Below are 17,781 nucleotides of genomic sequence, written 5' to 3' on the forward strand. Positions count from 1 at the left end.
GAAGGCAGGAAAGGACAGCAGAGAAAGATGAAGAGAAACGGTAACAAGGCCGAAGTGAGAGCAGCGATGGCAGGACGGTAGGAGGAAGGTGGGAGCAGGAAGGGAGGAAGGCAGGAGGATGCACAACAGAAAATGTTTTGACAAAGGATGATGGCAACGTATGTACAAATGTGTTTGATACGAGTGATATATGGATGGTTATAAAAGCTGTAAGAGTCCTCAATAACTTTATGTGATAAATAAATTCTTTTGTATGTGTGTATATTCCCCGGGGTGGGGGTGAGAATGCTGTTACATTGTGGTGACGGCAATCAATCTCACAACACAAAATGAGCATGAACCATTCAATGGAAAACCAATCTGCTCCAGAAACTGTCACTGAAATCACAAATAAATGCTTTTGTAAACACATACACATTTCTTGGCCAAAATGAATATGGGGAAAAAACACACATAAATAAAACGAAAAGCAACTAAGCCTTCTCCCTCTGGGTGGCACTATTGACTTCCAGGAAACTACCTTAGCCCTGACTGGCCTACACATTTCATCCTCTAAAAACATAAACAATTCAAGTATATGGCCAAATGCTTCTCATAAATACAACCTTTTTCCTGGAAAAAAATGCATTAAAAACTTGTTTCCTAATAAAATCCCTTACAATTTTGACTCTCAAATAAAGAATCTCACCCATAATGGTAAAGCATATTTCCACAAGTATTGTAATAGGATCTCTTATCTATTTTTTAAGTGAGCAACTTTTCACAAATAATTCACTGCAACTCTGTCCAACTCATTAAAGGTCCAATCAGGTTTTACTGATCTTTCTCCCACAGGGGGGTCCGTTTACACTTTTAAAATATGGGGTGCCTGGTTTCTTTTCCTCTAACCGTGGGGGGGGGGAGAGATTTATTGTGAGTCACAAATCGCCTGCTCTTCCAGGAAAGTACTTGGGAAGAGAATGTCAAGAGAAGCAACTCCAGGAATTCATACCAGACCTTGAAGGCAACAGGGACAGGAGAGCGATGAGCTATGCACAGAATACCAGCCCACGTGCCACTGGTCCCTCTGTTCGTCTGCACAGTCCTGTGCTCGCAGCAGCAGTTCACAAACCAAGGGTGCAAATGGGACTGGGAGAGCATACATGTATACTTACGACTGGCAATACGCAAGGCGCAAAATAAAGTGAGAAATGTGGTCTTTTCTTCGTGGTTCATATTCTTCTCTGGTTTCCTTAAAAATAATGACACGGGAAAAATGCATGAGGATGGTAAGAAGTATATAGAGATACTGAAAGAGTATAACTCAATGATCAATTAAAAACCTTAAAAGCACAAATTTTCTAATACACTTTCTGTGACAATACCTTTTAACTTAAGTTAGAAGTGAAGTCAAATGAAGAAAGCAAAGAACTGAGAAATCTTAACAAAAGTTCCTGACTTTGAGCCTAATTACTACCTACCCTTCCTCCCCTAACTTTCTTATTCTGTCGAAGCCCAGGATACTCAACATTTCAACTACAAGAGGCTTCAAGAAGTTCAAGGAAAAATATAATTAAAAGATGGTGGATTTTTTTCATGAACTTTTGTCAAGCCCCTTTGTACTTCTCACAAAAAAAAAGTCTCCTCAACATATTTCATTTCAACCACCAGGAAAAATCTGAATTCCAACTTAATCTACAGCTCCAGTCTGAAGTACTATTCCCAAAATATTGGGTACTTTTAGATTAAAACTACATAGGTCTTTAAGACCCCAGATGCTATATCTTTTAATAGCTGGGCACCATCAGCTTTCTTCACCTCATTTGCTTATACACCCATTTTGACTTCATTGATTGAGTCAGGAAGGTGAGCATCAGACTGCAGGGTTATTAGAACAAAGCGTTCTTGTGTTGAGGGAGTATTTAAGTAGAGACCCAATGTCCACCTGTTACCTTAATACTAACTTCTAAATATATGTATATAGATCTATTTCCCTGTCATTTCATATAAATATATTTACATATGTGCATGTCTATATTCATACCTCTGAAAATGTCTTTTGCCTCCTAGTTCTTTCCTCTATTTCTTTTTACTTTCCTCCCATCACACTATCATGTTCGACCTTCATTCGACTCTCAGTAATTTCTCTCAGCTACACTGCAGAAACCCCACCAGGCATTCTACACCCTCCTCGCCATTGATTTTAGATCTCTTGTTGCTCCCTTGTCTCAGAATTTGTTGGTTCCCCCCTCCTTTTCCCCCACCTCCTCCTCTCCCATGCTCCCCAGAGCTGTCGGGGGTGTTGTCTTCTCCTCGGGATTGTTTATCCTGCCTATCTTATATGGACAGGCATGAGGGAAAGGAAGGAAGGAAGGAAGGAACCTATAAATAGTTCCAGGTCTGTCTGTTGATGCTTATGAATGCTTTCCAATTGGATCTGGGGAAGTGCCAACCCCTGCCCACTGATTCCAAAGTCTATTTTCAGGATTCCTTGGGGACTCCCTTGCTTTGGTCCTCTTGCTTCTCTGTTGCTCTCCCTTCGTATTTTGCCTTGATGTACACTCTCTGAGCAAATCTTCAAGCTAACTTCCTTCTTCTCTGGATCTTCCTATTCAGCTTATAAATATGCCTAAATATCTTCTGCCATATATATTTTCTCTTTATCCTACAACTTCCTCTAGCTACTTCCCTGTTTCATCCATCTTTTTTACTGAATATAATAAAAGTATACATACTTCATATCCATCTGTTCGTGTTCCTCAAAAAAACATGCCATTGATGTGACTTTTGTTCCAATCCACAAGAGCCCACCCAGCTGCTAAATCCGATGGGCCCTATACAACTTATATTGCATCATCTATCCTACGCTTCTGGAAATGGAGACAGAACACCCACATTCAAATCCTGGCTTTACTTTATCATTTATTATGCGCTTCAGCAAGTTACCTAGCCTATCAATAACTCAGTCTCCTTTCCATAAAATGGGTATGATAATGCTGATCTGGATGACATGGGCTAATGTACACAAAGTTCTTAAATCAGAGCTAGTTCATAGCACATCATAAAGGTTAGCTAAAACTATTATTGTTGTTGCATTATGTACACTCTAGCTGTAGTAAAATGAGTTCCTTTCCGTAGCCTTTTGCCTTAATTCTTGGGAAACATATCTTGAGAGAGTTTTGCCTTTGGCCTTAGTTTTCTATCCCAGAGAAGCCTTCTTGCTTTCGTCCACATTACTGCCATTTCCTTGACAAACAGTAAGTGGATTTTTTATCGAGCCCTGGGCTACTGCCTGCCATGTTATTAGTATGCACCTTGCGGAGATTGCCCAATTAGCTATGCAAACGAAGGGACTACACCTGACTATGGAAATTATGGGTTTGGCATACGGCGAGGCGTTTAATAAGGGGACTAGTCAGTTCTTCGCCTTGTTGGAAAGGACTTGCCTTGAAATTGACCACAGTGCTTATAGGAGCATAACGTTTGTGAAAAACATTCATTATATTGGAATTCTAGGTTCCACAAACTCTTTGAAGCCCCCTTAAATCTGCCCCAACCCCACCCGGACAGAGAGAAGAAAGCAGCAGAAAGGCGAGAGGGCCAAAGAGGGAAGCAGCAAAAAGAGGGACAGTTTGTGGGACACAGCAGGGAGACCAAAGGCAGAGCAGTGTGCCTCCAGGGGCCGGAGCGCTCGAGAGGAGGCCTGCCTGGCCGTAAGCCAGGGTGCACAGCAGCGGGAAGGGCTGGCCTGCCTAGACGGCTAGAACAGCTGCCCTGCACGAAGAAGGGGCCAAGGTGTTCTCCACTTCGAGCGAGCCTTCCAGACTCTTCCATATGCTTCCTGGCCCAAGCCTTAAGTTGTCCCCTATTACTTCCTCAAGAAAAGTACTAAACTCTGAGTATGGGCTGTGAGTTCTGTGTAGTCGCTGCAATGAAACACCAGCCAGAAGAGAAACAGAGTGCTGTAGGGCAGACAAGACCGCTCGTGTCACAATTGGTAAAAAGGCTTTAGAGTGAAGCTAAGTGCGGCCTCTACCTCATCAGGACCAGCTTTGGGCTCATCTTGATCCTCATCCCCGCTGAATGAGCTGCGTCTGACACTACGCCTGTCATCTTACACCAGCAGTCCTTTGGTACCCAGCACACGGTTATCCTGGCTCATCAGCTCTCAGGCAGCTCCTTTCCCATCTTCTTCCCAGGCTCCTCCAATTCCATGTGAAAGAATCACCTCTTTCAGAAGAATTAATGCCAGACTAGACCCCAGGTGTTGGAAGCCTTATTCTGCTCCATTTTTCCTTGACTTCTCCCTTGAATCTACCCTCACACTGCCCTCCCACCTCTGCACACCTGTGATTTGCTCCAATATCCCACAGAAACTTAGGAAACTGGAAGACACTGTCTCACGCGGCTGTGGGTGCTGTTACATCCCAAATCCAAAGTGCAGGCAGAGGAGAGCACTGGCAGGGTCCAGAGCCAGAAACCAAAAATGTCCAGAAGTCAAAGGACGTTTCTTACTTCCATCAAAGTTTGGTCAGGCAAAAGAGACTGCAAAAAGGCAGGCTTTGATAGGGATGTGGTTTTTATCTTTTAGCCCACCATAATCACTGCCACCGCCAAAAAAAAAGCCCCAGTAATCTAAGGGTCTAAGACGCACCCCCACCCTAATCCTGTAACAGAGAACTTCTACCAAAATGGGATCGTAACCACAAGTACAAGGGCTAGAACCACAACACATCACACTATGGATTGTGGCAAATGAGAATAAGGCAGCAAGGGCCATACTGAGTAATCCACTGCATCTCACTACTTCACTTTAAATAATATTCTTTACATCTTGTCCTCTATCAACTTCTTTTCTCACGCAAATTCTTCTGCAGAGTGCTCTGATTTATTCCCAATGCTTCCAACTTTCCCCTACATGTATACTTCCAGTGGAGAGCTGTCTAAGTACAGACCTAGACACCCAATTGGCCACTGAGCACCTCCAACTGCTTCTCCTCAAGTTGTTGTTGTTGTCAGGCGCCATCAAGTCAGCTCCAATCGTAATGACCCTACGGACCACAGGACAGAACACCGTCTGGTCCGGTGCCAGCCTCACCATTGCTGTTGCAGCCACTGCGAGAATCCACCTTGTTTTCTTCTCTTTCGCTGCCCTTCGGCTTTCCCAAGCATGATGTCCTTTTCCAGGAAACGGTCTCCTGACAATGTGTCCAAAGTACCTGAAATGAAATCTCTCCATCCTCACTTCTGAGGAGCGTTCTGGCCGTACTTCTTCCAAGACGGATTGGTTTGTTCTTCTGGCAGTCCATGGTACTTTCGATCTTCTTCACCAGCACCATGATTCACATGAATCAATTAATTTTTCACCTTTCTTATTCAATGTCCAGCTTCCACATGCATATGAGACCACTGAAAATACTAGGGCCAGGGTCAGGCCCGCCTAAGTCTTCGAAGTGACATCCTTGATCTTTAACACTTTAAAGAGGTCTTGGCAGCAGATCTGCCAAATGCAATGTGTGATTTCATTTCCTGACCGCTGCTTCCATGGGCATTGGACCCAAGAAAGATGAAGTCCTTCATAGCAACAATCCTTTCTCCTCTTATCATGATGGCTATTAATCCAGTTGTGAGGATTTTGACAGGAGCTGCAATTCATATTGAAGGCTGCAATCCTTGGCCTTCATTAGTCGGTGCTTCAAGTTCTCCTTACTCTCAGCAAGCAAGGTGGTGGTATCTGCATAACACAGGTTGTTGAAAAGCCTTCCCTCAGTCCTGATGCCTTAATGTTCCTCAGAGTTCAGCTTCTCCAATTATTTGCTCAGCATACAGATCGAATAAGTCTCAGGAGAAGGCACAACCCCCGCTGCCTACCTTTCTTAATTTTAAACCATGCAGTATTCCCTTGTGTTGTTTGGACAACTGCTTCTTGATCCATGCGCAGGCTCTGCATCCACGCAATTAAAAGTACAACTAAGAGCAGAGTTCCCATTCTTCCCAATGCTATCCACAATTCATGATCTAGAGTCGAATGTCTTGCGTAGTCAATAATTAACAATGAAGCATCTTACTGGTATTCTCTGCTTTGTGCCAAGCTCCATCTGACGTCAGCAAGCCCCATCTGACGTCTGAATCCAGTCAGAACGTCGAGTAGCTCGTCGTTGATGTACTGTTACAATCATTAATGAATGATCTTCATCAAAAATTTACTTGTATGTGATTTTGATATATGCAAATCAAAATATCACCACAATCCACCTAGTCCCCGTAACTAGTAACTTGGGTGTCATTCATAACACTTTCTCATTCTATTCTTCTTGGTATCAGTTGCTAATGTCTTTGCATTACATCTTATGTCTTCACTACGTCTTCACGACACTTTCTCATTCTATTCTTCTTGGTTTCAGTTGCTGATGTCTTTGCATTATATCTTATTATCTCTTCACTACGTCTTCACCTCTGCATTTAGTTCTGACTCCCATCTTTGCTCTAATTCTATCTCCCTCCTACCAGTCATGACCCCTTCAATCTATTCATGGTTATCATCTCCCTAAAATAAACATCTGATCACATCTATCACGCTGCAGTTCTAGTACTAGTTTGTCAAAGAGGCCTTCCCACACCGCAATAATCTGAGTTGAGGCAGTCAATCACGCGGGGTACCATGTCTGAACTCCTCTGGTTCCCCTACAACTGAGAGGCAGGGGGGCAGGCAGGTCTGCACCCTCCAGTCTTCTCTGCCACCAACTCTCCTCCCATGGCACTCTCTTTCTTCGCTGGGTTTTATAGTGCATTGCAGGGCCACGCAGACCTCACAGACAACACTCACAACTAGGGGAGTTCATCTCCCTGCCATCGAGTCAATTCTGACTCGTCAAGACCTTCCAGGACAGTCAGAGGGCCCCTGTGGGATTCCATGACTGGAACTATAGAAGCAGTTTCAGGCTACTAACCTCAAAGCGTGCAGCCCAATGTTAACTCGCTACACCCCAGGGCTTCCACACCTCAAATCAAGCTCACTGCCCGGGAGTCAGTTCCAACTCACAGCCACCCTACATAGGGGACTGCAGAACTGCCCCTGTGAAGTGCTATAACTCTTCACCAAAATCAAAAACCTCGTCTTCCTCCCACAGAGCTGGCTGGTGGTTTTGAACTGCCGACCTTGAGTTTGCAGCCCAACTTGTAACCACTACACCAGCAGGTCTCCAGGGCTCCTATAGGGAAGTTAATAGGTTACCACACATCAGGATCAGAAAACAATAAGGCTACAGTCACTGAGCCAGCGCAACACCTCTCCTCAGCCAGCATCCACATCTGTCTGTTCCTCAGCCTCTCAGCCATGCAGGGCATGAGCCTCTGTCTCCATTAGACAGGAAGTCTGCCCATCCCTGTCTCACAGTCCGGAGCTTTGGCATTGCTCATCTTGCTCCGTTCCTGTCTCCACATCACAATCTGTGATACCCCGGGTCTCGGCCTCCGCCACTGCAGACAGAAAGCAGGAATGTGCTCTTCCATAAAACTCAAAACTCACCACCGTTGAGTCAACTCGTACTCATAGTGATCCTGTAACTAGCAGGGGTCCTCAAACTTTTTAAACAGGAGGCCACTTCACTCTGTCTCCGACCCATTGGAGGGCCGGACTATAGTTAAAAAAATTTTTAAAAACTATGAACAAATTCCTGTGCAAACTGCACACATCTTATTTTGAAGTAAAAAGACAAATGGGGCAAAAACACCCGGCAGGCCAGATAAATGTCCTGGGTGGGCCACATGTGCCCGCGGGCCGTAGTTTGAGGACCCCTGCAAGGAGAACTGTCCCTGTGAGTCTCCGAGGCTGTAACTCCTCTCTGTCCCAGATGGCGCTTCGACACAGAAAAAGGACTACAGAGGGGTGGTTCTTGTCTTGTAGCAGAACACAGCCCCCAGGAAAACCAGAGTGCTACTTGGTGCTGACTACATTTCAACTGGGTAATTAGGAAGGTAGGTCAAAAAATATTGCTACTGGGGTTCCAGTTCATAAATGCGTAGATGTATCCCAATAAACGTGTTCTAGCAGCTCTCCAATCTGTCGATGGCTGCACACAAGTTCTCTCACTAATAGACCTGTCTTAGTGTCTTAGGGCAGTCTTCCAAAAAAAAAAAAGGATACTAAAAAATGTATTGTCCTGTGTTTGGCTAGTTCAAATCACTGATCTTTCCATCAGTCTCTTAAGCAACAGCAAAGCTAAAGAAGACTTTATGGAACAAATCACAACCAAGGACAAGTCTTGGATTTACTAATATGATCCAAGGGTAATGAGCAATCAAAACAATGCTTCCAAGAGGTTCTGGAGAGCCAGTTAAATGTAAGCCAAGAGGCAGCTCAGTAGGTTAGGGTGACCACTTTGGAGGAGTCCAAAGGGTAAGCTTCATAGACTTCTCCAAGGACAAAGGGTGGTCAGGGGGCTTATGATGAAGTGTTAAGAAGCTGAAGGCTACATTGGTAAAGACATGGCTAGGAAGCTGTGAGCAAGGAAAAGGCCCTTCGTAACAAAATACCTGCTCCTCCTTCAAGAACACTGAAAGCTTCCTGGGAAAACCTTATCCCATCCAGCCTACAGCCTTGATCTTTCCCCTAAAACTTCTATTTGTCCTCACACTCAAAGAACACAATTCGAATACCTCATGGATGTCAAAACTGCCGCTTTGAGAGGGTACAAAGGGAAGAGCCCAGAATTTTCTGGGAGCGGATTAAAGCGATGGGAAATCTATATCTCTAGATGGAGGATATGCCAAGAAACAATAGCTCCACATTTTGATATTTTTGTTGACTGAAGATTTCTTCGATTTTGTGGTAATTCACTTCCGTGCTCCTGGAGCACACTCTAATACAAGCATTCTTCATTCTTTATTGTTCTGTGTGATTTTGCCCCGGGCACATTAAGTACAATCTGAAGGCGATTTTGGTTGTCTCAACTATGAGGAGAATGTTACTGGTGCTAAAAGGCAGCACCATGGATGTTACTAAGAATTCTACAATGCACAGGACGGCTTCCGCAAGGCCCCGTTAATGTCCACAGTGCTAAGGCTGAGGAACACTACTGTATTTTTATCATCGGACTACATGTCAGTCGCCCCTAGGGACTGTAGATTCTGTCAGGTCATCTATGCTACGTTACTCTTTATAAAATGTCTGTGTCTAATACAAGACTTTTCCTCAGTAGGTACTCAATTCATAAGCATGTACAAACAGAAGGACTTACACCACCCCTCTTCCCATTTTACTCACTCGGTAAGAAAACTTGAGCTTTCGAAGTTCGTGCTCTAACTTGCTCTGGTATTCTTGCGATCCTTTCATGTGGCTCAAACCAAGATTTTCAACTGTTTTTAATACTGAAACAAGGGAAATCGTGTCTCAGTGCAAGATAATGAAAAGGACAAAAGGCCCAAGCCAATAAGATCTCGGACCCCTTAGTAGTTCCACAATTGCTTATTTGTAAAGGACACTGTGAGTTTTATTATCTGCAAGTATGTTACATAAATTGAATGTTTACATAATTTGATCTCAATCCACCTGCAGAAAATATGGGTCCCACAACATCGGGAATGAGCTAATACTGGGGATTCTCAAACACAAAGAGAAATAGCAGATCATCACTGCAATACTGAGCTACTGCTGATAAGGGGAAAAGATACCCTTCTAGTGTACCAGGGTAAGAAAAGATTAAGCTGCATACATCCTTCACGTGGAGTAGTCTATTAAAGGTCTGCTTCACTTACTCAGTAGAAATACGCACACACAAGAATAACATCCTTCCTGTTCTCAACCAGAGAGGAGGGCACATCAGTGAAGACCTGACGTCAGCCAATCATCCAAAGAGCAGTTCTGAATAGGCACAGCACACCAGTCAAAAGTTCCTTTATAAAGAGCCTCGGCCATTCCTCCCCCAATGAATTCCACTTCCATCATCAGTAGGACAGGCACTTTTTAACCCAAGAATGAAACTTTTCTAAATTGCTTCCATACATGAACTCATGTCCCAAACCAAATTATCTTTTCCTCGATCCTGCTCCTTCTCTTGCCTACCCCCTTTCAATGAGCAGACTCTCAATCCTCCAGATCAGGAGCAGAAACTTCAGCCAGCCCTGCATCTGCACTCTCACTCTTCACGTGCAAACTGGCATCAAGCAAAACCCATAAACACCCCAAGCCCACTGCTAAGTCCATTTCAACCTCTAGCAACCGTAGAGGGCAAAGTAGAACCCATACTTGGGGGTTCTGAGGCTGTACATTTTTAGGAAGCCAAATTACCTCATCTTTCTCCCATGGAGGAACAGGTAGTGTTGAACCACTGTCCTTTCCATTAGCTGCCCAAATGCTTAACTCACTGCACCCCTAGGAGTCCTGAGAGCTAGTACAATGAAACCAAACTCACTGCCAATTCACAACAACCTGCAGGACAGGGTAGAACTGCCCCCGGGGAGTTTCCAAAACTGTTAACTACTGACAGAGTAGAAAGCTGGCTGGTGGATTCAAAATGCTGACCTTGCAGATTGAAGCCCAATGTGTAACCACTATGCCAGCAGGACTCCCGGCTCCCCTCAGTATCTCTACCTCTCTCCCTTCCTACCACTGCCATTGCCACTACCTCAGTTCAGCTACTTACCATCTCACTGCTTGAGAGTCAAACTCAAGTGGGCACTTTTCAATGGCCATTTCAATTGCTCTGAAGCATCGGAGACCATTAAACTTCCTTCTAAAAACGCTTCCATCCCATGCCTTCACTCTTTTATTCAATAAAAAGATACTGAAATATCCCTCTCTCTAGACTTGCACTTCACATCCTGCTAGATGTAAGAATGACTGAGAGCAGCTCGCCTCTCTTTGCAGTCGACCAGCAAGGATATACGGGGGCATTAAACCGAAAGAGTGTGCTAGCATTTCCGCCTCAGTTCATCCCTAGCTCATCCTTTCACCCATCAACAGGATCAGTAGATACCCAGGACAGCTGCCACATCCATCTTACACCTCAGTCTGACACAGGAGCATGGCTCAAGGTGCTTGTCATTACTCCACTTCTCTATCTACTCTGAACTTATCAAATAGGACACTCTCTTTCATGCCTCTGAGCCTTTGTACAAGCTATTATCTCAATTTGGAAAAACCTGTAATTTCCTCTCTGTTGGGGAATTGCTACTCATCCTTCAAGGTCCAGTTCACACTTCACCTTCTCTAAGAAGCATGTTTAGTCAATCTATGTCTGTCATCCCTACCTCTGCCCTTCTAGCACGACTATTTATCTCTACTGGAGCACTGAACAGTCTGAATTATGATTATTTTGGAACTCTCACAGGAGCATCATAGCTTCAATGAAATGGGAATTACATTATTCACCTCAAAATCTCTGCTATCTAAATCTTGGTGACACTCGAGAAACACACGTTGCACAAATCAATGCACGAATAGCAAACCTTAGTGTCTTTTAATGAATTGTTGAAAGTGGGTAGAGAGCAGGGAAGAATCTTCACTCATTCCCGCAAAGCCTAAGTGAGCTTCTCAAGAAAATATGAATTCTAAGTTAAATATCACTCACGTTTCACTCTGTCAATAGCCAAGCTTTCAAACTCTATCAAAGATATGTTTTCAGACGGTGGCTCGAGGTAAAACTGAAGGCTATGAGGGTAGGTGGCACTTCTCTGGTCACCTATCAATCTCATCTTCGTCCGCCTTCCAGAAAACTGCATCTTGCTTACCTTGGAAAGAAACGTATAGAAAGTTAAAATGCTGGAAAGTGGAGTGGAAAAGAAAACAATAACAAAATCTCACACGAACTGACCAGAGATCGGAAGTTGACGGGCACGCACAAAATGGTCACTCTAGTTATGCCTGGATGGTGCTTTCCTGTAGTTCCCTGGTTTTTCTATGATACCACTGCCACTTGACTATTTTGTCACGGGGTGAATGGGAAGTAGGACGAGTTTCATCCTGGTGACCCTAACTTGCCGCAACATGTCACGTGCTAGTTTGTGCCAGGTCACGACCCTTAGAGGTGTCACCGCCCTCCAAACTCGTTGCCATTGGACTTGGAGTCCATTCCAACCCATAGAGAGCCTGCAGGTCAGAGCAGATCTGCCCCTGAAGTGTAAATACTTTAGTAGAAAGCCTCGTCTTTCTCCCGTGGAGTGGCTGTTGGTTTTGAACTGCTGACCTCCAGATTAGCAGCCCAGAGCATAATTCACCACGCCACCAGAGCTCCTTGACATCGCCCTAGATCCTCGCAAAAGGAGACTTTACATGGGATGCATTCCTGAACGCCTGAGGAAGGGGCGTCTGTTCTAGATAGAAAAGAGATTAAATGAACTGCGTCCAGTTACTCCCAGTCTTCCGACAGCGATAAAGAGAACTTTCGGAAAAGAAGAAGAAAAACCTGTTAGGGAGCCCCCACAAGTTCTTGTTGGTACCCTCGGAGAAGCCATTTCCTGCCCCGTGCCAGGTGCCCGCGCCCGCGCCCCAACCCAGCAACACCCCAACCCCGACCAGCCTTTCGAGGCGCCGCCCGCAAGGTCCTCTCCCCGGCCTCCGCTAGCAGCTCGGAGTCGGGGCTCTCTCCGTCCGACAGGCCGTCCTTACCGGGCACACCAGCGAGGGCGAGAAGCACAAGCACTGACACCCAGCCCTGGTGGCGGGAGATTTCATAAGGAGCCGGAAGCGGAAGCAGTCGCTCCCGACAAGGCCCGCCCACAAAGGGCCAGCCCGCCCGCCAGCGCGGCTGCGCATGCGCCCCCGGGGAGTGTCTGGAGGCCGCGGCTGTAACCCTGCAGCATTGCTGGCTGTCTCCCACCCCATAGGGAACAGGCTCACCCAGAGCGACCCCCGTGGGTTTCCGAGACGGGTACTCTGTACGGGAGTGGAACGCGCAGCCTTTGTCCGGGAGCTGCTGGTGCTTTTGAACTGCCGACCCTGCGGGTCACAGCCCAGCACTGAACCACTACACCACCGAGGCTCTAAACGTAAAACGTTTTAAATAGCAGTGAACTGAGGTGTTCCTCGTGGTTTGGCGGGAGGGCGGGGAGGGTGTCGGGGCTCCAGGTTTTAAGGAGTATATCATATATGTGGAAAGGCCTTGGTGGTGTAGTGGGTTACTCCTTGAGCGGCTACCTGCTAGGGCCGCAGTTCGAACCCACCATCCGCTCCGCGGGAGAAAGATGAGGCTTCCTGCTCCCATCAAGCGTTACAGTCTCCGATTCCTGAGTTGTAGGGTCGGAATCAACTGGATGGCTGTGAGTTTGGTTTGGGACGTCTGTATGGAGTGCCAGAATGCTACAGAGGAAAACTTATACAGGCCCAAGGATGAGCTAACGTAACTTCTTTGGGGGACGCTGGCAACCAAGGTTTATATAAACTGAAAGAAATGTGTTTAACTTTCACCCTAGGGTGTGAGTAGAGGAAGAAAGCACATTTATCAAACTACTTTTTAGTATACAGCTCACCAGGGCTTTCTTTTTCCCGTGTAATCTGCCAGTTCTAGAAAGTAGTTCATTTTACCCCTATTTTGCAGTTGAGAAAACTGAAGCTAAACACTGATTATTAGTTTGCCCCTCGGTGTTCAATACATGTTTGTTTTTGTTTCTATTGGACAACAACAAAACCTCACTACTATAGAGTCAATTCTGACTAATGGCGAGGCGATAGAGCAATGGCTCTCAAACTGTGGGTCGCGACCCCTTTGGGGGTTAGCACGACCCTTTCACAGGAGTTGTTCTATTCATAACAGCACCAAAATGACAGTTATGAAGAAGCAACCGAAATAATTGTATGATTGGGGAGGTCACCACAACATGAGCTGCATTAAAGGGTCATGGCATAAGGAACGTTGGGATCCACTGAGGCACCGTAGAACTGCCCCCTGTGGGTTTATGAGATCCTAACTTTTTATGGGAGTGGAAAGTCCTGTCTTTTCCTCTTATGTTGAACAACAAGCAGCAAATTGGCAGATCCAGGTTCAGAACTTTTTATTTTCCCCCCGAAAGCCTTGCACATAATAAGCACCTAATAAAGTAGTTGTGGAGTGGGCGAATGCATACAGCAGAAATCATTCCTAGGTCTACAAAATTGGGAGATAGTAGATTTTCAGAAGAGATAGGATTGAAAACATGAGAAGCCTTAGGGAGAAACTGGATTCTCCCAAAATGTTCCTGATATACTGCCTCAGAAAATTGCTCTTCCAGCTCCCTTGCTTCCATCTTTGGCATTTCAAAATCTGAAAATCAACCTCACTGCTGGCTCTGTAGGAGCCTTGGTGACTGAGTGACTACATGTCGGGCTGCTCACCTCCAGGTCTCCGGGAGAAAGATGCTGAAACCCACTGGGACAGTTCTACCTTGTCCTATAGGTACGTTGCTATGAGTTGGAATCAACTTGAATGGCAATGAGTTTGGGGGGCTTTTTAATGACCTCTAGGAATCAGAATTGACCCTATGGCAGTAGTTTAGGTTTTTGTTTTGTCTCACTAAAGATTTAGAGTTGAGGAGCACTTAGCAAAGTTGGTATCGTTAGAATTCTGTAGTATATTGCCGTAATATTCAGTTCTACAGTACCGTATGAACAGGGACCAAATTAGGTGATGCTGCTCTGCATAGAACCTGTTCTAAGTTATTTACATATCAGTTCATAATTGTCAGAGGTATTGTGTTGTTGTTGTTAGGTGCCCTCTAGCCGGTTCTTACTGATAACGACCCTATGTACAACAGAACAAAACACTGCTTGCCCTGTACCATATTGGAGTTCATCAATGCAGCCACTGTGCCACTCCATCTTGTCGAAGGTCTTCCTCTATTTTACTAAATATGATGTCCTTCTCCAGGACTGGTCTCTCCTGACCTCTCCGAAGTATGTGAGACAAGTCTTACCATCCTTGCCTTTAAGGAACATTCTGGCTGGCCTTCTTCCAAGACAGACCTGTTTGTTCTTTGGGCAGTTCATGGTACTTTCACTATATTTGCCAGACCATAATTCAAGTACGTAGACTTGTCTTCTGTCTACTTTATTCAATATCCAACTTTTACATGCATAGGAGGCAATTGAAAATATCACGGCTTGGGTCAGGCACAACTTCATCCTCAAAGTTACATCCTTGTTTTTCAACACTTTAAGAAGGCCTTGTGAAGCGCATGTACCCAATACAAAATCATGTGAGGTAGATTATCTTATTAAAACGAGTTTACAGATTTTTTTCAACTGCTAAGAAAACAGAAAAGTTAAGTAACATTTAAAGGTCACATAATTCGCAGCAGAACTAGATTTAAAGCCAGAAAGACTACTCCCAAGGTTCACAATGTTACCCATCAGCCTTTATAATTCCATTACTATAACAGCCAAAGCTCCTCTTCATTCCTTCCTACCTGTATCAGAACGTAAATAGCATGGACTAGTCTAAAGAAAACAACTGAAAGCATGTGAGCTGCCTGTAGAAACCTGGACACAGACCTTAGAAAATGTAGATGAATATGTATCTGATCTCTGGATAGAGCCAAAGCCAAAGCAGTGGAGTGAATTCCAACCAGAGCAGCCCATTAGGTAGGTCCAAACCAGCAACTCCTGGGTTGGCAGCCGACCACTTCACCAAGGTTCCTTGAACTCTGGGTAGAGATAGAATTGAAAAGAATGATTTACAAAGAAAACATATCTAAAGATTGAACTATAAAACCTTAAAAATATACACCTAAAATAAAAGATTACTACATAGTCATCATGTACAAAAAGGTAACCATAAATGTGGTCTCTGAATGATTAACACTGTCAAGGTATGAAGAACTTATCTACATTCACTAGGGGAAAAAGTCCTAAATAATTTAAAGGTGACAAAAAAAACAAACAAGAACAGATGGCTTGGGGGAAGAAAGACTTTAAGTATAAAATTTTTAAAATGCTTATAACCACCAGCTAGGAAATCTTCTTTGTAAAATTCGCAAATATTTTACCATGGCAACAGGTATTTGAGCACAGTGCAATGTGATGGGCTCAAAGGGGAATTACTGACAGCGGTGTGGCACCATGTGGCATTGTGTATTGTTTACGTGTATATATGAGTTCATACAGATTGACCAAGTCTGTTTACCCTATTCTGTTCATAAATGGACACACAATTTTGTGTTCTGTGTTAGCCACTGCCAATGTTGTAAAAGTGACTGGGAACACTATCAAGAACATCGCAAAAATGATGACAAATTAGTACTGCGGGACACTATATTTGAAAAATATTTGCCACAAAAAATGTTTAGGATACTATTAGGCAGAATACATAAAAATGCAGATATACTATAATCCCAATTTTGTAAAAAATGTTACCTAATGGACAAGAGTAATTGTCTTTTTCTGATAAATAATAAATAATCCTTGCATAATTTTTTCATGTCAAAAAGAATGAAATGGCAAGTGGTACTATGACTTTCACTGGGAGCATATTGCTTCAGTAAATAAAATGGTAGGGTTAGTGAGACCCAAGGAAAGAGTTTGCTGTTGACTGCCATCAAGTTGGTTCCAACTCATAGTTATGTTTGAGCCCGTCATTGCAGCCACTGTGTCAATACGGTATCTCTCGTTACGGCCTTCCTACTTTTGACTGACTCTTCACTTGATCAAATATGGCATATTTCCCCAGGGACTGGTTCCTCCAGAGAGCATGTCCAAAGTATCCATCATCCCTGCTAAGGCGCATTCTGGCTATACATCTTCCAGGACAAACACACTTGTTCTTCTGGCACTCTATGAAACTTTCAATAATCTTTGCCAACACCATAATACAAATGTACCCATTCTTCTCCCGGCTTCCCTATTTGTTGCCTAGCTTTCCTATGCATTTGAAAATATCAAGGCTTGAATAGAGCACACCCTAGTGCTCGAAGTTATATCTTTGCTCTTTAACACTTTAAAGCATCGGATTTACCCAATGTTTGATTACTTCGGCTGCTTCTCTGACAATTGATTGCGGATCCAAGTACAATACATTCTTGCCAGCTGATGATCTTTTCTCCATTCACCATGATGTTGTCTATCGGTTCAGTTTCGAGGAGTTTTTCGTTCTACATTGTGTTGCGATCTATACTGAAGGCTGTGGTCTTTGATCTTCATCGTGAGTGCTTCAGTCCTCTTCCCTCCCAGCAGTCACCTGCGTCTTGCAGATTGTTACTAAGTCTTCCCCAATTCTCCCTGTTGTCTTCTTCTTCATATAGTCCAGCTTCATGAATTATTGTTCATTATAAAAATGAAATAACTATGGTGAAAGGATACAACCCTGATGCGTACCTTTTCCGATTTTAAACCATACAGTGTTTCTTTGTTCTGTTTGAATGACTGCCTCTTGATCCATTTACGGATTCCATATGAGAAAATAAAGTCTTCTGAAATGACCATGATTTGCAATGTTTTCCATAACTTATGATTCACAAAGTTGAATGACTTTACATAATCAATAAATCAAAGTAAGCAACTTTCTCTGCTCTTAATTACGATCCATTAGATGTCAACAGTGATATCTCTCATTCCACCCTCTCTTGTAAAGCCAGCTTGAATTTCTGGTAGCTCCTTGTTAATATGCTGCTGCAACTGCTTTTTATTTATCTTCAGCAAAATTTTACCTGCATATGATATTAATGATATTCTTTGATAATTTCTGCATTCTGTTGGGAGTGTCGGATTTTACCCTTTTGACGTTACAACTCGTGGATTGAATTTCATTTCTTCACTTCTTTCATTTTGAGAAATGTTGATCAACTTTTGGTTTTCTATCATTATAGTGCTTTGCTTTGTCTTCTTGGAGTCTCCTT

General features: G+C 43.9%; 1 protein-coding gene across 1 annotated transcript in view; it reads right to left on the bottom strand.

The window, feature by feature from the left end:
- PRIM2 (DNA primase subunit 2) overlaps positions 1–12,659 on the bottom strand; it is a 283,633-nt gene extending 270,974 nt beyond the window's left edge. Inside the window, exons 1-4 of the mRNA XM_075554936.1 lie at positions 12,587–12,659; positions 11,550–11,709; positions 9,245–9,348; positions 1,155–1,231 (exon numbers count right to left, since the gene is read on the bottom strand). Coding sequence (XP_075411051.1) covers positions 1,155–1,231; positions 9,245–9,348; positions 11,550–11,709; positions 12,587–12,652 — 407 coding nt within the window. The 5' untranslated portion in view covers positions 12,653–12,659. The remainder of the gene's footprint in view (positions 1–1,154; positions 1,232–9,244; positions 9,349–11,549; positions 11,710–12,586) is intronic.
- Between the last annotated feature and the right edge of the window lie 5,122 nt (positions 12,660–17,781).

Source organism: Tenrec ecaudatus, chromosome 7, assembly GCF_050624435.1.
Source record: "Tenrec ecaudatus isolate mTenEca1 chromosome 7, mTenEca1.hap1, whole genome shotgun sequence".
NCBI lineage: Eukaryota > Metazoa > Chordata > Mammalia > Afrosoricida > Tenrecidae > Tenrec > Tenrec ecaudatus.